Here is a 26,367-nt window from a genome sequence, read left to right as displayed (position 1 = left end):
GCGTGGCAAGATGTGACCGCCCGGCGATCGATATTGCTATGCGCACGTCTCGCCACGCGCTCGAATTGGGCGGTAGGCCGGCCTAAGACAACGATTTTTAATAATTAATTACTCGTTAACTATTACGAAAATTGCAAAATGGTACAGGACTTTTCCGTTCATCTCGATCCGTTCTACCTTCTCAAAAATTTTGTCGGATATGGAAAGACTCACCCTGTATAAGTTACTCTTGTCCCAATATAGCAAGTCAATCTTTAATTTGATAGAGGAGACTAAGAATTATTGATTTTACTTCGATGTCGCCTTAGTTTTGTACTAAATGAGGCTGTGACAAATATAAATGCGTCAAGAATATTTTTGTCTCGGTAACGGAAATCCTTTCTGAGGGCGCGCGACCATCGATGTATCGGGAAGACAAATTGCTTAAGAGTGGAGCTTAAAAGCCGTATTAGGTTTCTTTGTCGCAATTTTATCCTAAAAGGGACAAACATGTACGGATTTACTTTGTTCCGCCGAAAGGCGTCGCGCGAATATTGTACGTCTTTTATCGAGGAAGGCGCGATTCTGTGCAACGCGGAAGTTTATTTATCAATAGCGAGGTGTCTAGTAAAAATCTGGCGCTGCGTAAAATTTTACATGCACAGAGGAAAGAACGGGGAGATGTAAAATAAATACTCATTATGTTTTTACACGGTAAACGCGAACGTACAGTTTCACGGGTTGCGTCCATTACACTCGTATTTCGGTGGCACAAATGCAAATTATGCGGATTATCATACGCACTGAATATGTTTACATTTCCCTAAGAAAGATATACCTCGCCAATTTCACCTCTACCTCGCATCCCTGTTCTTCCTCTCCCGTTCCCGCGTGCGTTTCTGATTCGACAATACAATTTTTGTTAAACAGAAACGCCTCAGAGCGGAGAGTAACCTAAATTTTCCTTCTCTGTATATCGAGGACCGTAACTGAAGTGACCATTCGGTTAACTTGTGCGTCATTCGGTTGGACCGAGGTGGTCGGAATTACGATGTGATTCGCCTTTATGAGCGCTCTTTAATTACGAGGACATAAGACGAATCCGCTTACCTCCGGCTGCGCAAAATCGATGCTTTTTCTCGCGAAAGTCTGCGGTAATAACTTCCAACCTCGTGGGTATTACCGAAAATTGCCAAGTACTATTTATAGAATTTATTTCGCACTTTTCCAAATACATTTAACGAATGTCCAATTACATTCACTCCTTCGACGTTTCTCCAAAGAAGTAAATTAAACTGATAGCTTGGTGAAAATATCACTTCGAGCTGTGTATGTTGTAACAATTTTATTTTAACGAGATACGTTACAGTTTCAGAGTACTCGGCTTTTTTAATAGCGCTAATGATTTCGAGCAACAATGGTTTTTCCCCGAATTTCCCTGCAAATCACCGCACGCCGATAGAATCTCTTCACTTTGGAAGATTTAAAGCGCGTTTTCTCCCATTGATCCGATCAATCTGCCGCGTTTATCTCACACAGTTCATTTATCTCTTTCTAACATTCGATAACTCAATAATTAAATTTCACCTCAACACAATCGCGCTTATCAAACGCACGCGGGCGCTCGTATTTGGGTCAGATTTTCTCTCTTTTCGCGCTGGTAATTTACACGCCGGATAGGACTCTTTCGTACAGCAAAAAGCAGAAGACAATTTGTCAACCCGGTAAAAAATTAGGGCAGCGGCGTGTTTTTTCCCGATTTTAATTTGCTCCTATTTTACATCTGTTTTTATTACACAAACGCCGTCTCCTCCCCCTCAGTTTCCAGATCGCAGAGGCGTGCACCGTCGGCCGATCGATCGTATTGCAAAACCGCACTCTCAAGCGTGTACCGTCAAAAATTGGAGGTACACGCTAAAATGAAAAGCATGCGTAATTATGAGGTGCATAAAAATCCACCAAAATATGAGGGAAGATAGTACCTCGAAATTAGGAGTCTTATGTTGGTGGATGTAGACATTAATAAAACGGAAAATTGATCGGAATGTACTCTGTACATTCGCAATTTAATTCTTGGCACTGGCCACGAAAAATGCCTCGAATATCTGTCGTATGTAACATGCACTTCGTGTCTTTAGCCGACGCGATCACGCAAGTGTGGCACGACGAAGGAAGATAATAACAAAAGCTATCTCTCGCGCCGGCAGGGAGACAGGCATTTGGAGGTACGTTGTACTACTTTAGGAGGTACGTACGGGAACCACGTGTACCTCCTAAAAAATGTACCGTGAATTTATACACTGGCAAAAAAATGTACAAAGTAAATAGATTCGCGTAAAATTATTTTTTTACTAAAGTAAATATTTATTCTATTTAAATAACAATATCAAATTTCAAGTAAATCTATGTACTACATTAAATAAATTAATTTAAATCATTGCATTTTCCACATTCAAATAAAGATTTCACGAGACATAGAATACTATTTATTAAATGAAATAATTGCTTTTGTTAATTAAGAAATGCAATTTCCTTCGCTGTAAAGCTTATATCTTAGTAAACATTTTATGGAATTAAAGTAACATTTTTCTAATTAAAAATTATCTATTCTTTGATATTCAATAAATACTTAAAGTAATGCATGTTTTAACTTGTTTGTTAATTTTTAATTTAAGTTAATAAGCTATCAGGAGCTACCTAATGAATAATGTTCTTGAGTGAAGTAATATTTTTGTGGATTAAGATATTTTTTATCAGTGTGGACGGTACCTCGAGCGGTACAACCAACCCATCGTTATATATTCATTATTACCTCATATATCTTGTACCTCGTGCTAATATACCGGGGAAAATATCTTCCCTCCTATTTTGGTGGATTTTTATGTACCTCATAATTACGTATACTTTTTATTTTAATGCGTACCTCGAATTTGGCGGTGCTACGCGATACAAGATTAAGGTAGTTTCGCGACTTATGCTCAAAAGTTTATTCCACACAGGAAGCAGCATTCGATTATTACAATGATATATCTTGATGCAATATTGTTCCAAAGAATACACTTACGATTAATCTTGTACCTCGTGCTAATATACCGGGGAAAATATCTTCCCACCTATTTTGGTGGATTTTTATGTACCTCATAATTACGTATACTTTTTATTTTAACGCGTACCTCGAATTTGGCGGTGCTACGCGATACAAGATTAAGGTAGTTTCGCGACTTATGCTCAAAAGTTTATTCCACACAGGAAGCAGCATTCGATTATTACAATGATATATCTTGATGCAATATTGTTCCAAAGAATACACTTACGATTAATACATAATATAAAACAGATTCGAAAGATCATAGTTTGAGGCGCTGTTGCGACATCTCTTACACTACACTCATGTCTACTGCATAATTCTTCCCATTTTTCAGTTTTAACTGTTTATATTGTTGAAACGAAACGGTCAATAATTTTGATTTATTTTCCAGTTATTCGTTCCATTTTACTTTATAACGTTTTTGTTTCTTATACGAATCTCGCACTCACCGTCAAGCTTAAAAAAATAAAATGTACCACCATTTGCGTCTGCAAACGCAAATATTAATATTTTAACACATAATAATATGTGTAAATAATATTTCACGTGCAATAATGTCACAACGAATTATATTGTTACGTGTAATAATATTGTTAACGTGTTTTACGTAATATTTCGTGTAACATAGCAAACTTTACCATTTTCTTTTAGAACTTCGAGACGGTCAATTTTAATTTAATTAGTCTTATTTCGCGCGTATTAATGTAAAGAATAAACTGCAAAAATTTGAAACAATTTTCACATATATGATTTTACGAAATAACTACCTTGAGAGTGTGGGGACGCTATATCGGCCGGTTTTTCTCTCGATTTTAGATCTACGCGCCGATCATAATCGACGGCACGAGGAACGCCGAGAACAAATCTCACGTACGCTTTGATACTCTCCAAGATCATTGCGCGCATAAGTTCGCGGTATCTTTGTACGTGTAACTGACGTTTTCGCGTTCGCGGGATCTTCCCGGGTTTGCCGTTGCACTCGCTTCGCCGTTCGCGCTTTGTTGCATAAAGTAATGATGACGGAGAGGTTCCGATGCAGCACAGGTGCAGTAAGCAGCGCGACGTCAATCTTCCGCATCCGATGTATCCGACAAGTTATTCCGGGATTATCATCATTTCTATACGTAAATGGGGTTGGCGCGCAGGCTTTCGAATATCAAAGAACGATTTATGAGGGCTGATAAATATTTCAATCGGCCGCGTCTGACACGCGATTTTCATAATAAAAGTAATAATATTAAAATATTCCGACGGGGACTACACGGCGGCAAGATTGAATCTTCCCTCCGATCTTCGACAGAATTCGGGAACTCTATTTAACGAGATAGCAACGCCGGGAATTATTGAAGGGGGCGATTGATGGGCGACTTCGAAGTGAATCAAATTAATTGTTATATTTCTACCTCGTGGACTCGCGGCGCCGGGACAAGCGTCATCCTCCACAGATCACGTCCTCCATTTCGCTACGAAGTTTGCCAAGTCCCCGCAAGGATTATAATCCTAAAAGTTGCCGGGGAGCGTCGTCCCTATGCAAAATTTATTCGACACGGCTTAACCGCGGCCCCAATGGAAATAACGTATTCGATGTTTTGCAGGAACGGCACTTTTACAAAGTCCCGGTGTCCCGCCTGAATCCAATTTGCGACGGCCATACCCGCGTAGAAAAGATTCATCAAAATTTCATTCTTGCTCGCTTAAACATGAGGCGAGAGCGTATCGCGTAATTATCAAACTGACCGCGTAATAATGGCGGGTGTAACGGGTGTTATTGCCTCTTTTTTTTGCGCCTCTCTTTTCACTGAACTACCGGCGAAGTTGCTAAATAGATTAACAGTTGCTAAATAGATTTGTTTCGCGGTCGAGCCTTCCCTCGACTCGGCCTGCAAAATGTACCTATCTGGGCAGCCTTTCATTACGCGAACCGCAACTTGTGTTCATACGTCGATTCCATTGGACTTGTGTAAAATTTCCCTTGCTGTGCTAGCAAGAGCGTAATAAAAAGTAACTCTCTGCTGATAATGGCGGGCAGTAATAATGTTTTGCGATCTCACAGCAAATGCGAACGCGGTAGAGGAATGAAATATTAACGTTAACATTTTTCACATGTCCCGCAAAGTCCGCTCTAAATTTTCAGTTGAAATAACGTTTATCGCGTGTGTTACTTTTTGACAAATTATAAATGGCCATTAATTAACACCGCACTTCACAGTTATGTCCTTTTAAGTGCGATGTAATGAAAACATGCTAAGTAAACTGTATACGAATAGTTACAAATTAGAATGGTTAAAATAATTTTTCAGAAATGTCGATATTGCATGCTTTGGTTTTGTGAAACAGTTGCGTTAAAAGCGCTCACAATAACACTCCATTTTTAAATGACACGCGTAAAGTGTCGAGTGATTAAATGTAACACACAAAAATGTTACGAAGATAATGGCACGTCTGTTTTACGTTTATTTCATCGTACAGTGAAATAATAATTGAATCTTGGTGACACAGGAAAATTTTAACATTGGAACACACGATTTTTTACTAACTCGTTTATGTATACATCGCGTGACGGCGTCGTGCTGTATTTCAAAATAATTGGAGTTAAAAGATTGCGCTGCCAAAAATTATATATCTTATTTAGCTATCTCATTTTAACGATAGCTGCGATCCGCAAAATGAAACTGTCCGCGGTCGTGACAGATTTGTATCACGTGTCGTTAAAAAATGTCGCTTGAAATGGAAATGCAAAGTGAAACGCAAGAATTTAATGTCGATTCAATTTACATCAAATCTCATTATCAGCAGACTTTAATCATGTTACCTCATTAAAGAGTTTAATTAACAGCAAAGCGTTAATCAGGGAATCCTCACATTTCAATATCATTAAGTAGCAGAGAATTACGCAGCTAACGGCTCGCTTCTGTTTATGTTTATCGCCTTGTTTTCAACGTGAATTGCAGCTAATTTTTTTTTGTCACGCCCGCGTAACAGAAGTCGCTACACGTAAATAATTCAGAAATGTTTCTCGTTGCCAATGAGAAGCAATTAAATTTACGTTTAAACGAACTCGGGGAAAACTGCTGAATATTTTTTATCGCTTACGAATTACAATTTTATTTGACGAACTTATAACTTTTGAATTAAATAATTCTGTAATTGGGTCAATCACCCAGTCTCTTTGCCGCGGGGAAACTCGGCGTTCTTCAAAGAGAAACGCCGTTATTACCGAAAATATGCATCGAGTCCATTTCCTCGGCGTATTCGCCGAGTAAAAAGCGTCAAATTTTCGCGAAATTTAATATCCTTTTGCCCTCGTGGGGGATTGTCGTTAGCATGCTGTTTTTAAAACTCTTGCAAAACCAAAAAAAAAGTGAGAGAGAGAGAGAATGAAAAAGACAAAATAACAAGGGCTACGAAAAACGTTCGCTCTTTTTGGGCGAAATTCTTTCTCGCGCACGCGGGCCGCCGCTAATGAAAACTTGGCGGAAATTCGATATTTCGGCCGAAAATTTACCAAACCCTGCCTGCCGAAATCCAATTGCGATTAACGTCAAATATGGAAATGTTCGTAGCGCGGCCGCCGAAAGAGAGCCGTGCGCCGAGGCATCCTTGACAGATGACACTCCGCGCGCCGGACAATTCATGTATCGTATCACTTTTTTCCGACGCTCATCATTTCATATCCATCGGAGCGCGCGATGAATCTTCGGTTAGCCGCGGTATCGATAATGCCATTAGGTTTTCGATATGATCCACGTTTTGCCCGCAACTCGTAAATAATCCCGTGGACAAGCGGCGCGAGAGAATAACATCGCGAAGCGCTAATTGGCAGGACGTGTTTGCAGCGTGTCTGCAAAAAAAAAAGTGCGACAACACGGCATGTATCGGTGCCGGTTTGGAAAAATATTGAAGGTAAAAGTAAACACGGATCCGCAAACTCTTTTGATATGCAAGTCTCTATTACGTCGTTTTCGTCAGAGACAGATTGACATCGAGCAAAGTAAATAACGCGCCTATCGCTAGTTACCTCTTTTCCGAAAATACGGTATATATTGAATGAAAATCAAGTTTGCATGTGAAATTAATAAAAATCGATGACGGCAAACGTGACGGGTCCTATACGCTCTTGCGTAACTTCCAAGATTGAACGTCAAAACGGAGGGAATTTACAGGGAAGTTCGATAATATATCGACGCGATACATTTCTGTAAAGATAAATGCGAGGGGGTTAGGTAACTACTTGATGTAATCGTGGGACAGTGTCACCGAAATCATTACGAAATCCTTACGAAATCCCCGTGTAATCGTTTTGCCTTAACTTTCAAGTTTCTTCACTTGTCAGACAGTAAACGTGAGATTTGAACATTTTCTCATCGATGAAATTACCTCGACGAGCAAATACTTGTTAGTAAAATAAGAAAAATATATTTTCAGGAAACCTAACAGCTCTTTGAGGTTTAATAACGTTACATATTTTTAAACGCGCATATAAGAAAATTGTTTGCAATTAGATGAGATTATTTGCAATCAGATGAAATCGTATGAAATGAAATGAAATCGTGTAATCGGTGGGACAACACATTTTAGCTAGTGGCTACCCCCTTGGATAAATGCGCCCGCGATGGACTTTTATCGCGAACAATGAAGTCACGGGAGGGAAGATCTACTTATGTCAATGACATTCCGGTTGCACGATCGGCTTCAACGGAATAATTTGGTATAAGAAGACGTAGAGCAGGAATATAGAACGGGACACGTTCCGCTCGACATCTGCTCGTTCGGTTGTGTTGCGGGGAGCCAGAGATTAATAGCTGCAAAGCTCGAAAACCCGACCGTCCGTTCCGCCCGCGCGGATTGCGTCGACGAGGCTGGGAAGCCGAAGTTGGTCGCCGGCAAACTGCGAAGCGGAAAGTGTTTTCGGATATTTGTTCGCGCCGCCCGTTTCACTTAGCCTGGACGCCCGCAGCTTATCCGGTGAGTTATATCGCGGAACTTGGCGACGATTTTTACGTCGACCCGATCTGTCGTCCGTGTTTCTCAGGCTGGGTTCAACGGCACGTAAGTTAGACCGTAAGAACTTGGACTCCCGGGTAACTGGATTCGACCGCGAGCACGTCGATAAATTTCGCGGAACGCCGCGTGTTTCATATCCGCGTCTTGTTAGTCCTCGGGCAACTTCGGAACGTGTGCTGATTCTTCCATCTTATTACTTAAATTCTTCCCCTCTTTTACTTAGGCGAAACGACACGAATTTTACACTAAAAGACAGACTTCAATAACTTTCGAAGCGGTCCTTTTTCTTTAATTACTACGCGGAGAGAATTCTCTCTGAAAATCATGTAATCGTGCGGCGATTCGAAGAAGTGAATGAGAGTTTTTTGAAAGTTTACCAGTAAAATGTATATTAACAAGAAGAGGACACGCGGTGCCGATTTAAGCGGTGATTTTTCTATGTGTAGTCCTCGATGAGGAAAGACATTTTATGAAAGATGAGCGCGCGCTTCTCACGCACATTCGTCCAAAGAAAAATGTTAAAAGTTTCCCAGCAAGACTTAACACTTTGCGGTGTACGACACTTCTTTACTTTAACAAAATCTCTTCATCAAGAGTTAATTGTGCAACAGGTAAATCGTATCGTATGCGAAGCCTCGATCGAGAGATCCTACTGCTATCACGTACCGAACAATTCTGAGCTGCCTGTCCGTAGCGACTACTAATTGTTAGTATACATTTTACTAGTAAAATTTCAAAAAACTCATTCAATTCAGGATAAATAAGAGAAAATTCTCTCCGCTTAAGAAAACCTATCGTTTTACGCGAAATTTATTACCGTTTGACAAATTAAATATTTCTACTTGCGACTGATGCTTGAATTAACATTCTGGGACAAATTTTACACTAAAAATAGAGTTCAGCAACTTTGCGAGCAGTCCTTTTTCTTTAATTAGTACGCGGAGAGAAATTTCTCTTATTTAGCCTGAAAATCATATAATCGTGCGGCATTTCGAAGAATTGTATAAGAATTTTCTGAAGTTTTACCAGTAAAATGTACACCAAGTATAATTATTAGTAAAATGTATGGTAAAATTTGAAAAACTCTCATAAAATTCCTCGAAGTGCCACGTTGTCCCACGATTACATGATTTTCAGAATAAATTGTAGGAGAAAATTCTCTCCGTGTAAGAAAACATGTCGTTTCAAACGAAATTTATTACCGTTTGACAAATTAAATATTTCGACTTGCCACTGATGCTTGAATTAACATTCTGGAGTAAATTTTGCACTAAAAGGTACAGCTGAACAACTTTGAAAGCGGTTCTTTTTCTTTAATTAGTACGCGGCGAGAATTTTCTCTGAAAACTTTACTGGTAAAATGTATGGTAAAATTTCAAAAAAACTCAGTTCTTTGAAATACCGCGTTGTCCCACGACTGCACGATTTTCAGGATAAATTTTAAGAGAAAATTCGTGCAAGGAGACCCATCGTTCCACGCGAAATTTTATACCGTTTGACAAATTAAATATTTCGACTGATGCGCGAATCAACGTTCGGGACTATGAAGTACAAAAGGACTTAAATCCACCAGAATTTCAGTGACGCGCGAACGTTTAAGTATATTTCGAGAGAAATACTGCAATCTCGATGTAAACACCAGACATTAGTCATCCGTTCACGTTTAGGGCTAATTCCGCAATCAGAACGCGGACCAATATGCCGGAATTAATTCCAGCGTTGTAATTCGAATCGGGAGATGAAAGGATTACGTTACCCGGGTGGGGGAGGAGGGGGGGGGGGAGTAAGTACCGATTGAATATAGACGAAATGACGTCACGCTCGCCGCGACTGTAGCATTTAATCCTGCTTCTTGTTCGTGCAATAGAGCGGATCACTTGGAAGTGCTCATTACTGCAAGTTTCGAGCAGGCACGATGCGTCGAGCAACGCGAAACCGCGAGGCGATTATTACATCCGGGGCTGCGCGAGTACGCGAGACCGGATCGCTCTCGGCGCATCCCTCGATCCCACATTGCGGCCGTCTCAATGTTGATCGAGGGATTAACTTTCACGATGCGTTTTCCATACACACACACACATATATATATAAATATACATTAACATTCTATGCATATATGTATATATATATATATATCGCCAGAACGGCAACGAAATTTTAACGGAATTTGCGACGGATTATTAGCCAAATTCCGAACGCTGGCCGCCGAGAATGCCTGCGGCTCTTCGCCGTTGCATCCGCGAACGAGTTCGACGCGACTGAGCGCGGAGGAGAGCTTCCAGAAGTTCGCCCGAGCGCAGTTATTATATTTCGCGCGCACGTGTGTTTGCGCGCGGGTGTACGTGTACGCCGGTGAAAATCAACGCGCTGCAACGGATTATACCCGGCTATTTTCCGTCGCCGCGATAACCGCAGCGTAACGCGATGCATAGCCAATGAGCGATCGATACGCGATCCCTTCGGATGCGGATTGCCCTACGAGAGGGGCTCGTAATCCATTAAGGCCATCTGCACTTGTAATACACGATTGCTACTTGTACGTTTGCGTAACACTCGTATACGTATATCCTTTACGCGAGTTTTACGTAAACGAGCGCGCGTCATTAGAGAAGTTACAGTTGCAGTTACTTGTTTTCGACCAGTTGCAGAATATTGCAATTTCTTTCCTTCTCTTTTCTCCCGCGTACGCTGTAAATACCATCCTCATATTCTTCGGTCCTCCGGCAAACAAGGATTTGAATTCTCTACAACTGTCATCTACGCGGAAAGAATTTTCTCTTAAAATTTGTCTTGGAAATCATGTAATCGTGGGACGACATGGCATTTTGAACAACTGCATGAGAGTTCTTTGAAATTCTACCATACATTCTACTAGTAAAATATATGGTGAAATTTAAAAAAAACTTTCATAAAACTCTTCGAAATGCCATGTTGTTCTAAAAATTATTTAATCGTGGAACAACATTGCATTATGAGTAACTGTATGAGAGTTTATCAAATTCTACCATACATTCTACTAGTAAAATGTATGGTGAAATTTCAAAAAGCTCTCCATAAAACTCTTTGAAATGCTATGTTGTCCTAAAAATGATCTAATTGTGGGACAACATGGTATTTTAAACAACTGTTTGTTAAAATTAAAGAGCTTTTTGAAATTTTACCATACGTTTTACTAGTAGAATGTATGGTACAATAGAATTTTAAAAACTCTCATACAGTTATTTAAAATACTATGTTGTCCCACAATTAAATTTTATGAAAGTTTTATGAAATTTCACCATGCATTACTAGTAGAGTGTATGGTAAAATTTCAAAAACCTCTCATACAATTGTTCAAAATGCCATGTTGTCCCACGAGTAAATGATTTTTTGGACAACATGGCATTTCAAATTTCAAAAAACTCTCATGAAACTCTTCGAAATGCTATGTTGTTCTAGAAATGATTTAATCGTGGGGCAATACGATATTTTGAATAACAGTATGAGAGCTTTTTGAAATTCTACCATACATTCTACTAGTAAAATGTACACTAACAAGTACAATTATAATGTGTGGCAAACTTTGAAAAGACGGTCATAAAATTCTACGAAATGCCGTGTCGTCCCACGATTACATAATTTTCATTATAAACTTTAAGAAAAACTCCTCTCCGTGCACTAATCGAATTGGTAGGCAATTAATGGATTGGTCAAATAAATAATTGCAATTTTCATCAAGAGGAAGAAAGAATAGTCATTTTAATTCGTCACAATTAAAATGTATACTTGTCATTGGCGACACAGTCGCGCCGGAGGTACGTTATTTTACAGATTGTTGATATAAAAAATTATAATCACTCCTTATTACAAGCGAATGAGAGTTTGAGTGACGCATCTGGCATCATCTAATCTTTGGTTTCCGCGATATCTCGCGCGTGTCCGATAGAGGAGCGTAGTGTAAATGACAGTCCCCAAGCAAACGTCATTTCACCGATTAATCATATGAAGGACAACGAGGCGCGATGTAATCGGCTCGGAGCCCGGGACTTGGCGTTGCGGGGATCAATGCTCTTTCGTATTTTTCCCGCTCGGCAAACGAAAAGTCGCTTCGAACGATTTTCCGGCAGCAATTACCTTTAATACTCGAGACAGATATTATTAGACGAAGAAAGACGCGTATACGGGATACACTTTCTCGACTCTTGATCGCGGACGTATTTTTCTTCTCGCTGCATTTTCCTCAGCACCGAATTGTACGTCTGTCTGTGCAAAGTGAAAAATACGCGAGAATCGTACGAGCGCGAAATTCTTTAAATGAGACAGTTGCACGCGCGCGGGGAAAGGCGAATGTTGAAAGAGAGTTCGCGGAACTTGCCTCCTCAAAAAGAATCCCAAGTAACGAATGTCCCAAGTTTCGCTCCAATTACCGTGTACTTCTTACTCTGCATGAAGATCGGCGTAAAAAGGCGGGGCGCGCGACGCTCCATCTTTAACGCGCGGCCAGGCGCAACACCCGTTGCGATAGAATCGGACGGTCAATCATTATCTCGGGGGGGATTGTCTTGAAACTATGCGGGGGAGCTGGGGAATCGATAGGATTGCGTTGTGTCGACTCAGTCATGTCGTCGCCAGTCTAGATTGCATACCAGCAATTCCCGGCATTTGCAGAAGCAAATGGGATGCACCGATTTAAGATGGATGAGTATTGCGATCGCGGCGCGCGAGATGCAGGAAGTTAAATTAATTGCGGCCCCCCCCCCTCTCTTAAATAAGCCAAGTGTTTTTCAACTGCGCGCCCGCAAAGAAAAATAATGTCCCCGTTCGATCACACTCGATATTAATTAGTACAATGCGGCGGTAAAATAAATAGCTTTTGTATTAACGCGCGGAATATGAGCGGCTCGTTAATTTCTGTCAATCAATCGATCAACAATACTCGCGTTTAATTGAGATTGTTTTTCGCCGGGGAAGGAAAATTCCGGGCGTGCGACATTTAATTGCGCGACTAAATAACCGTTATATAGATCGCTGCTGGCTGCTTGCGATAATAACTGACTATTATTGTCCGGCAAATTAAATTCGTCCCGCGCTTGGACGAAATTACTTGGACGAAAAGATTAACGTTAGGGATATCGTTGCTAAGAAGAGACTTTCCGCTAGCCGTTTAACACCTCCGTCTCTTTTATCATCGTAAATCCATTTCTTAGAGAATTAATCCAGAGTAACACTCTTTCGCCTGAAATCATCTCCCTCTCTCTCTCTCTCACTGCAAAATTAATTCCAAGTAAGTCAGCAGTTCCCGACGAAACTTCCGACATTGAAATATCTCACTTTTTCTTTCCACTTGGCAAGCGAATGGCGAAAGGTTCAAACAGTATTCCATTACAACTCCATCGCTCTCTCTCAGGAATGGCTCTATCAGCCAGTGCGCTATTGTTACTTTCAAGATAAAACGCCCTTTCGACGGACAAAAGTAGCGTACGGAAAATTTACAGATTCGTATTCCGGAGTTAATATCTCCGAAAACTAAAAAGACTACTTTGTTCTGTTGCTTTTCGACGAGATAGCTGTAGATATATTTCTTAATTGTTTAATACCCAAGTGCAGACGGTGGATTTCATTTATTATTTTTAATATGTTGTGAATTATTTATTTCTGTTTTAATTTCAAGTTATATTAATTAAAATTACAACCTTGTCTCGTGAAACCAATAAAACTGAGTTGAAGAGAATTTGCAATTGTAAATTGAAATATCTCTGTCGCATACAATGAAGCCGAAAAGCAAAAGTTGATATGGTGTCATACGATTTATTTTAATCTAAATTTGAACCAATTTAAAAATGCATTTAAATTGTACAATTTATTGTGCAAGTTAAGTATATTTATGTTATCCCTTTTACATCGCGAATCACATATTATTTTTACTCAAGGGGAATGCGGCTGATGGAAAATATTAAAATTCTTTAACAATTCATGTCCGACTCTAATGCTTAAATATTCATAACAATGTATGACAAAAATGGAAGAATAACGTCAAATGATGGAATTCTCTCGGTTTCTCTCTTCACGGATTTATTAATAAGTCCTATAAAACTGTAATAATTCCACGAAGGTATAATTCCGCGCAATTGATATAATGCAATAAATAATTTAAAACGCACGACTAAGAATTGAAAGGATCAAATGTAGGTTTCGGGCTTCGACACCTCGGGCTGAAAAATATCAGGTATCAAAGGGAGAGGGTAAAAATTTCGCGAGCATACGTTCCGGTCGATCGTCGCATTTTACCCGGTTGTAGCTTCACCGTCGATCGGTCGGGCAGACGGATCCGTGAGCTCGCATGAATTTACCGGAGAATAGAATTTTCGATCAGCTGCTATGCGGTGTCGACCGTCGTGCCTGTCAACCACTTGTCCTGCCGCTTGTCGGACGAATCTGCAAATCGCATTTTACCGGTTCCGCATTCTATGCGCGATCACCCAGTACATCGCGTTCCCATAACGACGACAACGAACTGCGCATGCCAGCCAAACGGGGAAAAACACTTTTGATGTTTTGCCGATATCGTCGCGCTTTTCCTTTGTTCTGGGAAATATCCATGCTCGAACCTTCGTTCGCACGCGGGTTTATGATAAAGCCATAGCAAAAAGGAACAGTCGTGAGATACGTATCGATTTACGTTCATATTGCGCTCGTACGAAAAACTCCTCTTCCGCCCTCTTGTCAGTCAGCCTAGCAAATATCGCTGAAAAGCCGACTTACGGGGAAATCGTAATTGCTGAAACGTTAATGCGGAATGAAAAATACTTGCAATTAAGATACGCGCCGCGCGATCTTTGAAACCGATGAAATTTTTAATTTATAAATTTTCATTCTTTTTTTTTCCCCCCCTCGAGGATGCATATTTACGTATTTCCTATAAATTGCATATTTACGGGATTTATTGACGTTAAATTATAATTTGCATTCTATTGGTCTTTTCGCGTTACTCTCTTGAAATATAATTTCAATGAATAATTTCGAAATATAAATTTCAGACGAAATAACACGTGCGCGCGGCGTTTGATGCATTATTATTACGTCGAGCTTTAATGAAACAAAAATCATGCGGAATCGTACTTGTCGCCGCGGATTTTCTTTATGCCGCCCGCGTAATAAGTCAGTAGCTGCGGAATTCATACAAATTATGCACACAGAAACGCATTACACGCATGGTTACCGTTAAATTGCTTGCCGTATTAATAGCCAGCATTTATGACACTCGATCCCGCGAAATCCATTATCGACGCGTTTGCGTAACAATTGTGATGTAATTAGTCTCTATGCATAGCTAAGTGGACGGTTACGAACGATATTCAAATATTACATCAACATAATTTCCTAGGATTATCCGCGGAAAAATTCGAGCGTTACTTCGCTTTGTTAGCGAATGGCGCGGCATTCGTTTACCTCGGTGTTATTAATATCAATTTTTTATCCGCTGCAACCGATCGGACACCCGTCCGGCCGAAAATGCATGGCGCGGCGAATATATGTTCAATTAGCAAATGGAGATCGGTCGAACCAAACGTTAAGTACGAGTGTTCAATTACGTTATAGATCGTTTCTGAAAGATGCTCTTTGAAGGATCGCGGTTAGGGGATACTCGCGTGTACTTGCCAACAAGTCCTCGCTACTCTTCAGCACATTTAGCGTACTTAGATAAGTTTGCGCCTCAACTTGAATCGAGGCGGTTATTTGTCAAAAATATCACAAACCGCAAGAAGCACCCGCATGGATTGCGTTGGCTCTGCAGAATTTTTCAGAGGTCGCGAAACGATCTTCTTGTTAGACAAAATTGCCACGCATATATCTATTATCCCAATTATTCGTTGCGCTTTGTTGCAGAGTAGTTGTGCATTCAGCGAGCTAATATAAGTGACGTGAATTGCAGCGACTGTAATTTTATTCGTTTCGGACTTGAAAAAAATTATTGCGAAACACAAAAAGCTATTTTGCACAGAGTCGGCGTATACTTCGGGAACGCGGAATATTTTCTATCGATGGAAAATAGAAGATTTTTAAAAATATACCGCGCGCATACACGGATCGTACTTCATTTTACATCGTCGTTTCGAATGCTAGTTCAAGATAAACTGTTGCAGAATACATGACATGCCGCTAGAATCTGACATTTCGTGGGAACGTGGTTCGTGTGGTTTTACTAACAATCGACTTGATCTGGAAATCGATACTCCACGTCGACCATAAAAAAATGGTTTGTGCCGACAATATTCCAGCCTGCTTTTCACGTACACATGACGGACTGTCCGGAGAATTGGTCGCATTGCACAAAATCGGTCACACCATCGCATTATCGCCCTCGTTAAAATTGCCGTGGTACAGTTCGAAAAATGCGTTACATTCGAAGCTGTTTTAAATTTCACACAAGCAACGTCTTCCGGTGAATCGGTTCGTATATTATTTATCGCAGCAACTCACACGGCGTCGTTCTTCTTCGGAAATAGATTCCGGTACTTTATCCCAAGCTTTAACAAGAAATATTCACGAACCCTCTTCCTTCGACTTTGACGAATCTCGGGAGGTTTTCAGGACAAATGGGAACCACTTGCCAAGACCCTTTGTTTCTATTAGCATTCGAAATTGAGGATTAAAACTAACCTGTGACGCTATCAATACCGCGTCTCTGAAATGAGAAAGAGTGAAGTTTCGTTACTTGTGAACATAATAAATGTATTATTCAAGAAATAAAAATGTCGTTTCTTGGAATTTCCAACTTAGCTTCGCGGATCAACTTCAACTCCCAGAGAGTTATTAACCGAGAAGTATGGGGGAGAATTAATACGCGTGTGTACGCGCGGTCCATAAATATTCCAAGTGTATCCGAATCAGAGAGCGGCAGTGCGCGAAGGTATAAGTCGAAAAGTACCGATCTCGTCTGTCGTGTTCGGGAATAGATTAGCGAATGTCAGAGCTGAATGCGAAATGCTCTTTGAAGATTCAATGAAGGATGATAGATCCAGTGGATTGCGGTAATGCCTCGACAGCCGCTTGAAAGTGGTTGCGCGAACAGATGCACGACTTCTCTCGAATTTTCTCCGTGACTATGCAAGACTTAAAAATTCTAAGATTGGAGAAGTGCTTCTCAACCTCTTTATGGTTTACCATAAAATCGGACGCGAGGAAGAGAGGAATATAAGCCAAGCGATCAAGTTGCACAAATCGTCTTATACCAATTGATGGACATTTATGTAACAGCGACAAATGACTGGACATAAAGAATGAAAGGGGAGGAATCAGCACACTTTGTGCATATTGTTTACAAAACTATGTGCTCTACTTTTGTTAAAAGTATCAGGACTACCTTGACACACTTTTGTCGATTATTGTCGTCTAACTTTGGGTTGAATCCGACTGCACAACTTTTTCGACGCGTATTTTATAAGACATGTTTTACTGACGAGAGAGAGAGGATAGCTTCAACTACAAATTCTGTCCGACTCGAGTATGTAGTCGAATTTCACACGTTACAGCTCTCCTACGTAATACAATTTATCTGATCCTATAAACAAGTTTCATAAAAGTTAATTAAACCCGTTTAATAACCGGGAAAAATTTCTAGAGAGATTTTTACTTAAGATTTTGAGAGAGCGTTTGCGGCACGTACGTTGAGGATCTCTGAGAGTGCGCGATAGACGAATTTAATCTACTTCGTCATTTCCATAACACCGTCCATAAGCCCTGCCCGGTTCATGTCTCATCGAACGCTTCCTCCAAGATCGATCCGTCACAACCGAGACGATATCTAATCCGAGTGTTTCGCCCGCTTAATTAGTCGGGGGCCACAATATTCGCTATAATATGGAGACTATCCGGGACTTTGCCAGCCGGCACCACCGGCTGTGTTTTGCCGCTGTTGTTTACGACTATGTGCAGCATGTCGTCGTAGAATGTCCCGGATTTGCGGACAGCATTCCATACATACCGCCCTGCGCCGATCGAGATTTAACGCAGCGCTTTAATCCAAAGCAAATGCGACTGTATATTTAAACGGTTGTCAGTGCCGGATATTTGTCATAATCTCGAATAATCTGTTGACGAGCGTTATTACCTTGTCCACATATTACATGCACGCCCTTCCCGGTGCTACCGTATTCTCTCTATTTCCCCTGTCAGCCACGATGCCTGATGCTGCAACGAACTCTCCTCTCAGAGAATACTTAATGGCGAAAGTTGCATACAATTTTTGAAAATTATAACTTGATAACGAGATTAAGCTTCATATGGACTTTAACAGAAAGTTAATAGGGAATTAACCTGCAAGATAATCGTGCAACTTTGCGAATTCTTGTAAGTTTCATTCGACCAACTTTTCGCGAAATCAAGTTTCTCCGTGGTATGCGGAGACCCCCCGCCGTTGAGGGCACTCTGTGTCAATAGTGCGGAGCATTGACACTTATTCGAGATGGACTGGTCTTATAGACAGACTCCGAAATGCGATATCAAGATATTTCGCATGGCAAAGAGAGCGCAAAGGAGACATTCCGTCTCGCGCTTGACAGCGCGTTATATGAAAGACGCATTACGAATCGCGTCTTTTATTTACATTGCTCCATCTTTCCCTCGCGGGGCAAGAGAGCTCGTCCCTCTACGCGAATTTAGTACGAGCCGCGCAGAAATAGGGAGCGCTGAATAAGTGCTGAATCAAAGTTTCGGATTCAACTGAGGACGTTGCCCGCGAACTCGAAGCACGTGCACAGCCGTTCCGAACGGAGCGTAAAACTATTTGGAATCGCGTTCTCGGAGTAATCGAAAAAAAAAAGATCCGAGGGAACGAGGACTAGATAAGGATAAAAATATCCCGTTGAAAAGTTAGAAAAGTAGCCGTTTATACGCACTCAACGTTTGTACAAAGAGCCAAGCTTTATTTTAGAGAATAAAGCTCTCTAGTTGACATTATTTGAAATAGGAATTAACAAGCTTATATAATAATATCTTTATTGACTCCCCTTGGGGTTGCAAGGCACTTTTCGAGGGAGCGTTCCCGAACCCTTTACACTTTTAACTTATCCTATTTCGCTGAAGGAGTCGCGTACTTTTCGTTATATTACTTTTACTCATGTCTCATATGCAAATGAGAATTGCCGCGCACGCGAGAACGATAATAATTGATGAAGAATAAAAGCAGCGAGTTTCTTGTTAAAGATTTTTATCAATTTCCCTAGTAATTGTACGGTACACAGGCGCGGGTGGCGATGCTCGTGGTCCTCACGTGTAACATCATAGAGCGTTCCCCACCGGGGGTCATTCACATAGAGATCTCATTGTCTAACTCTCAACTATTTGATTGATTAATGGAAATACCATAGTGATTAAACGTGTAGCGATTATACCCACTATGGCATCCGGCCCCGTTTCCACTCTTCAATTAACGAACTAAATAACTCAGAGTGGTGTGTTACAAAGGGCAATTTAGAGAATCGCGTCAAGTACGCGCGATTCCACCCGGTAAAATATGAATCGAACGTCTCGGCGTTTCCCTCAAACAGCATTTCATTTTACAAAATGTATCCGATTCCCTTCGTCCGATAGCACGCGACGATTAATACGCACGCTCCGCGTATCACCGCAGCTTTTCGAGTCTGAGATAAAAAAACGGCGCACGAGAATCCCCGCCCGGGTGAAGCGTAAACCAACGGACGCGCGATACTATTTTCCCAACTGGATCGCTTATACGAGAGCCAATTTAGCTTCGCGTCACCCGATCTAAAACTGCACCCTTATCGGCTCTAGCAGGAGAGGCCCGTAGGAAAAATACTGTCGCGTGCCGTTCGCTACCCCTTTGGTTCTCCGATCATAGTCCTCCGTCATAGCGCGGGGCGTCGCGGCGTCGTCGAGCGTCGCTGTTCGCCGACGGCGAGGCCGACGCCGTCTCCTCCTAGCCCAGGTGTACTCACGGCGGGACCGCATTCCGACGGTCCCGCGTTGCGTTCTGCGTTACGCGGTGACACAGTATATTGACTGAGGGTGGATTGCGCGCCCCCGACTGATTTGGCGCGGCTGCGCAAATCTGTGCCCCGCGGGCGGCCGTCGGCCTCCGTATACCCATTGCTCGCCTCCGCGTATATGTACCGCATGTAGCAACGTTCGCGCGCGAGTCGAGTCGCGCCTGTCTCGTCCCTGCTTTGCCCCCGCGAGGAATAGCTGTCCCGCCGCCGCCGCCGCCGCCGCCACCGCCGCCGCCGGCACCGCCATCGCCACCGCCACCGCCGCCGCCGCCGTCGTCGTCGACGCCGACGCCGACGCCGCTTCTCCGCACCCTCCGTCGGGCCCTCCCTCCTATCGCCGATCGTCCGTTACCCTCTCTTTTTCCCTCCTGCTCTTGGCGGCAGCTCGCGCTCCACGTTCCTCCCTTTCTCGCCGTTCCGTCTCTCGATCGCTCCTCTTCTCCCGCTGGACCGTTTTCCGCATCCGTCGCACCGAGGCACCCGCGAGTACGGCACACGTGTACAGGAACGCGCGCGACGGAGCGACGTTGGTCGACGGTGGTAGTCTATGCTGTCGCGGAGCGATAAAAACGTGTCGATGACAGGCCCAGCGCGGGACGTACCGAGACGTCGGACGTGCCGGCCCGCGGCGAGATAACGCGAGTGGCGCGATTCGGCCGCGACGCGGGAACCCCGTCAGAAGCTGACGGAAGCGGGTGACGTGAGGAGCGTATCGCCTGGTAGAGTGACACGTCCGTGTTTCCTCCTCGTTCTCCAAGCGAAGGCTGAAAAGCACCGTAGCCGCGAACCGGAAGGGACAGTGGCACCAGCGAATCGCGGGTGAATCTCCTGGTGAACGTGTCTGTATAGGTGTGTTGTACGACGTCGGTCGGTCAGCTCCGGTGGTCAGCGGAGATAAACGTCCTCTCCCCGGGCCTCGCCGTGTGTGTGAGAGTGTGTGTTGACCGGCGGGAGGTCGACCGGAAGCGGTAAACTAGGTGATACCGTCCAGCGCGGGGAGACCGGTAGTGGCAGCCTGCTAGTGGTCTGGGTCCGTCGTCTCTATCGGACCGGCTCGTTTATGTGATGAACGTGTGGTTTAATGGTTGATCCGCTAAAACTCTTCTGGGTTATTACCAACAGCACCTACCTGGGTACGTCCGAGTTCGCTCGCCGAGTCGTTCGAGTCCGGCCGCTCTTGGGGAAAGTGGGGCACGATTACGCCGCCCCGTTTGTTCACACGGGAAGAATAGTTTACCAATTCAACAGCGTGTAATGTGGCAAAAACCCAACCGCCGCCGGAGCTTAATCCAAGCGCATTTGCGATGCCGCGTCGAGGATCTCATTTCGTTGCACTTGGCGCGATTGTTCCCCGTTTTCCCCTCGATATCGTACAATAAACGCGCCGTCAGTGATATCGCGTGAATAATTGCGCCGCTGCGCGATACTTTGACGAGCTCCAGTTAGAGAAATTCTTCGCTCGCGAAGATACTCTTCATACTTTTATGCTCGATTGTTCCTTTCGACGTGACGATGATTATCAATTGTTCACAAAGATATCGTACAATCGTTAGCAATATACTAAGAATTTTCAATTAAACATCGATCGCTTCTATTTAATGCAGTATCGCCTAAAAGTGTGTCGCCTTTAGGTTTTCCGAGCATAATTTTCGTCAAAGTACATCGAGTGAACTGAAAGTTTTACAGTTGACACCTGACGACAGGCGCATCTTGTACTTGTAATGAAATTTGACAAAACGCTCCACGATTTTCGAATTTCTCCGCTTTCCAAGATGGACGTGCTTTTCATATTTCATCACGCGCGATGCTTCGATGTGACGATTATCAATTGTCGTTCACAAAGAAATCGTACAATTGTTAAAAATATACTAAGAAATTTCAATTAAACATTGATCCTTCTATTTAATGCAGTACCGGCCAAAAGTGTACCTTTAAGTTTTCCGAGCATAACTTTCGTCAAAGTACATCGAGTGAACTGAAAGTTTTACAGCGGACACCTGATGACAGGTGCATCTTGTACACGACGGGTAATGAAATTTGACAAAATACACGACGATTTTCGAATTTTTCATTTGTGCACTTTAAAACTAGCTACGCTCAAAACCTGTAAAAGGTGATACAATTCTGGCCGGTACTGTATATCAGTAATGATCAACTGGACGTAACGCAGTCACCGCTAAGCGTGCTTTTCCGTGACGTTTCGTTCACGCCAGTGGAATTATTTTATGTTAAACCGAACAACGAAACATTTCATTTACAGTAGTAAATTGACAGTGACGAATTGCATAAAAATATAATGCGTGACGTATTTTTCCGACTGTCGCTCCATGGCGTCACCCAATGTTCATAACAAAATTACTAAGGGCCGTGTTTATGGCCGACGACAGCGCGAAGAAATGAGCAAAAGAGGTCCTTTGACGAAGGGTTATTATCACTTGTAAGAAAATTGTGCAATATCGGCAGGTACACGCGGAACCCGGTTGAGCCCCGGTTACACGTTCGATCCTAATAATCCGCCTTTCCGTTACATCCCGTTTCGTAACGCGATCCGCTACGACAACACAAGGATATATTTGCAACGAGCGGATCAACAAAAACAACCCCGTGTGCATCTCGCGGAATGTTGCGAAGTGGGATGGACGGAAACCGACAGGGCAGGACCCGCCGCTTTGTGAAACTCGCTACCCGCGCGTCATCGGCCTCGTTTCTCGTCCGAGAGGAGCAGCGATGTCGCGAGAGCAGCGACAAATCCTCGCATTCGCGAGACTGCATTTGGAAAGAAAGAGAGAGGGAGAGAGAGGGAGTTGATAATCGGATTTGATTATTCCACCGATCGCGAAACTGCGAAAGTTGGTCGCAAGTGCGAAACAATGGCGCGACGATGCGAATTTTAATGACGCGACGACATCGCTCGCTCGCTATCGCGAATCTCGTATGTGCGTCACGCATGCCGACAAATTGCTCGCACACGACCTGGCGAATTAATACGCGGGTGCGAAACAAGACCGCGTTTGATTCGGCAGGAAATCAAGTCAGACTTCTGTTTTTGCCGCTGAATCACGCGACACTCCGCGATCTCTCGCCCTAAGATCGCTACGCGCGCGCTTCCCCCGCGCTACGGTTAAAGCCCGGTCTACAATGAGACAGAAGTCAGCAGTCAGAAGACATAAGCGAGTTATAAGCCTGTTGTAAGATATTCACAAGTCGGAACGCGGCAATCATAAAGCCCGTATCAGACTACGGATTGAGATTGAGATTAGATTTGACCAATCAGAGTAAAGTTTACTAATCCCAAGTTTAGCGATTTTTACTCTGATTGGTCAAATTTCAATCTAATCTCAATCTCAATCCGTAGTCTGATACGAGCTTCAGAAGATTGCCAAAATCCAATCCTTCTGACTTATAGCTTATACGTAGCTTAAGATGGACCACTCAGAGCCAATCGTATGCCCACCATTTTTATCAAGCGCCACCCAAGACATCTTTGGGATTATGGTTATATTCCGAAATTTATGTGAGAAAATTTTGTGCTTACTGGCAATTTTTAAGTGCACGCGTGTAAGTATATTATAATCTTTTAAGTAAAATTTTTCTACGAAGAAACATTTCACAACATAACCTTAATCCTGGGCATTTTTAAGTGTTGTCCAACAAAACGGTGTTCAAGCAAACTTGTTTAACGATGGAAATCGCTGCATCCCACGAGAATATTGATGATTCGGAACTCATCAAGCTTGTTGAGGCACATGATTGCCTATAAATTTCCTCGTCTCTGATTGGGTAGATTATAGTGACTCATGACTCATTGTGGATCAACATTTTTCTTTATGATTTCCAACTCACGGCTTATGACTTCTGTCTCGTTGTAGACCGGGCTTAGGAGTTTCGTTAAATGCATTTCTGGGAATCACAAGAGGATGAATAGAAGCTATTGGAGAAAGTCCACTTCCGCAAATTATTTCGCTACAATGTTTCCAACTGTAACGATCGATGAAAGTTAACATTCGCATAGTTCCCTGCGATGATGGCCCTCGCGCGCCGAGATGCCTCGCGAAATTCGCATTTCCGCGAATTCGTCTCGGCCTGCATTTCGAATCCCATTAACGCCGAGTCGCCAGCTTGTATTAAAATCTTTGTTCTGGATTGTGTTGAACGCGCGCGAATCGACGAATTAATAAGTTCCACGTCTCAGACAATTGCTAAAGAGTTTCCCCAGATGTCTCTTAACGGGAGCGGAAATTACGATCGTTTCTAATTTCGCAGCAATTTCATAACAGTCTCACTGCGAGTTCTCGAGTGTCAGGCCACGGATAGAAGTCAGTGTATTCCCACCGATGACCATAAGCGACGGAATATAACGTGTACCACGAGACGCTCGCGCGAATTAATTCCGAGCGACGGTCGTTTCGCGTCTCTCGCTTTCCCGAGCGGAATACAGATTGATGCTGGATCTTCGCGTCGGATTGCCAACAGGTGATCAACGGGTTAACGAGCGAGAAAACATTTAAACTTGAGATGGAAGGCGCTCTTCGCCGGTCTTCGCCTTTCGCCGTAGCCGCGCTACGAAAGTTGGCAGGTTGTCCGAACTTTTCCTCGTTTCTCGGTGTAAGCGGATATCCGTTTGCCCGCTTCAAAGAGGAGCTGCAGCACACATTCCCATTAGAAATTCACCTACTCCTCTCTCTCTATTTACCCATCCATTTCTAGTCTTATCTCCTTCTCTTTTTGCCCGCGTTGCGTACTTGCGGGACTCACAGCGGCAAAAATATCGGGTACTATCGCGTTTGAGCGTGCCGATGATTAGCCCGATAGAGAGTTTCTTTATAGGAGCGCAGGTACGGACGAGAGGTGAAAATTAAGCGCGTCTTCCATTTAAATTCGACCGATAATCGCGCCCGGTCGACGCTAAGCCATCCTAAATTTTAAACGCCGGCATACAATTCGGGTTTACCCTCTCGCTTAGCGAGAACGGCCGGGACATTGCCGTTAATTGCCGAGAAACGGGGAGGCGAAGGAGAGATGATCCTTTGCCGCGCGAGAATTACCGAGATTAATCGTAAATTTTACGAAAAAGCCGTCGCGCCTGCAGCAAGGGACTCGCAACAACGGTAACGATATACCGTCGCGTTTTTTAACGTACATAATACCGAAAATATCGTAGGATTTTGCCGAAAATGGTCGCGCGAATTTTCTCCCGTCCGCCCCAATTCGGGCTGTGTTTGAAATTTCTGCGCGACTCGAGGCCGAGCCTCGCAAGCTCGAAGCAGCTTACTCGGTTCTGCACTTTTGTTATTCCTTTTTTTCCCTTTTTTTAATTTGTAAAACTCGGTCGGTCGGTCGGTCGAGATCGAGGGTGAATTCGCTGGCGTAAAGTATGGTCGAGATTACGAGTATTGGTGCCGGCACCAGCGCGGCACTACCGATCAATAGTTTGAGTACAATACGCTTTCCTCGGTGAATCCGCGAGTCCTCGCAATTCTGAAAGGTCAGGAGAATTATGTCGGCGACGGCAAAAATTTATCAGCGCCGCGAATTAAATTAGTATCGATCCTTAGGGACGCTGACCACCGATGAAATTTGTGTCAGCGATCCGTGTACGTTTCTCGCTCTATCGAATCGATCTGCACTTGCCGTTAGGCTTGTTCGCTACTGCCGCGCTGACGAACTAGTGCAACAGATTAGAGAAAAGGCCCGCGTCCACGTTGCGAGAACTTGGTCCAAGTTCTAGCTCCGAGAAATGTGTAGCCAATCAACTTACAGCTTTCATGGAGCAGCTTGGACCAAGTTCTAGCACCGTGGACACATGCCTTAAGGCAAGTATACCTTTTTTCATTCCAGCTTACTGCACTAGTTTGCCAGCGCAGCGATGGAAAACAAGTCTATCGATTGACAATGTTAAGACACTTTTCGACTCGTTGCCGCGTGTGACCTGGTAGTTTTCGGACGCTAAAACCAAAACTGCCAGACAATCACTTAACGGCGTTCTCCTAGGGTCCATCTAAAATCCCTTTCACTCCATCAATCCCATTCATCCGGCGAGTACATATAGCTCTCTTTTCGCGAGCTTCCTCCTTCGCCGCGTGTTAAAACGAGCCGGAGAAAAATCGCTACCGGTCGTTATCCACGAAGTGCACCGCGACAGAGCGATGACAAAAATTCAATACCCAGGCTGCCATTTCCGCGACGGTGAATTTCCTTCATGTCGCCGGCGAAAGGGTGATTCTTTTCACGAAGCCGCGATACAAACGGCCACACGCAGTTTCGTCGATCGGCCAATCGGGGCCATCGGTGCAGCTTTGAAAGGGCTCT

The 26,367-nt window shown here is 43.2% G+C and overlaps 1 protein-coding gene across 2 annotated transcripts in view; it reads left to right on the top strand.

Moving 5' to 3' along the window:
- The window catches only part of LOC105562063 (neural-cadherin-like), a 179,836-nt gene that overhangs the window by 76,286 nt on the left and 77,183 nt on the right, over positions 1-26,367 (top strand). The window contains exon 1 of one of the 2 annotated variants that reach the window (XM_012012570.1): positions 20,384-21,191. The exons of the other annotated variant lie outside the window; for it this stretch is intronic. Coding sequence (XP_011867960.1) covers positions 21,140-21,191 — 52 coding nt within the window. The 5' untranslated portion in view covers positions 20,384-21,139. Of the gene's footprint in view, positions 1-20,383; positions 21,192-26,367 lie in introns of those variants that run through there. 2 annotated transcript variants of the gene reach the window in all.

The sequence above is a fragment of the Vollenhovia emeryi genome, unplaced genomic scaffold (genome assembly GCF_000949405.1).
Source record: "Vollenhovia emeryi isolate VEMERY1.0 unplaced genomic scaffold, V.emery_V1.0 DF939196.1, whole genome shotgun sequence".
Taxonomy (NCBI): Eukaryota; Metazoa; Arthropoda; class Insecta; order Hymenoptera; family Formicidae; genus Vollenhovia; species Vollenhovia emeryi.
The sequence above is the reverse complement of the archived record's forward strand: the minus strand, read 5'-3'. Positions and strand labels throughout refer to the sequence as shown.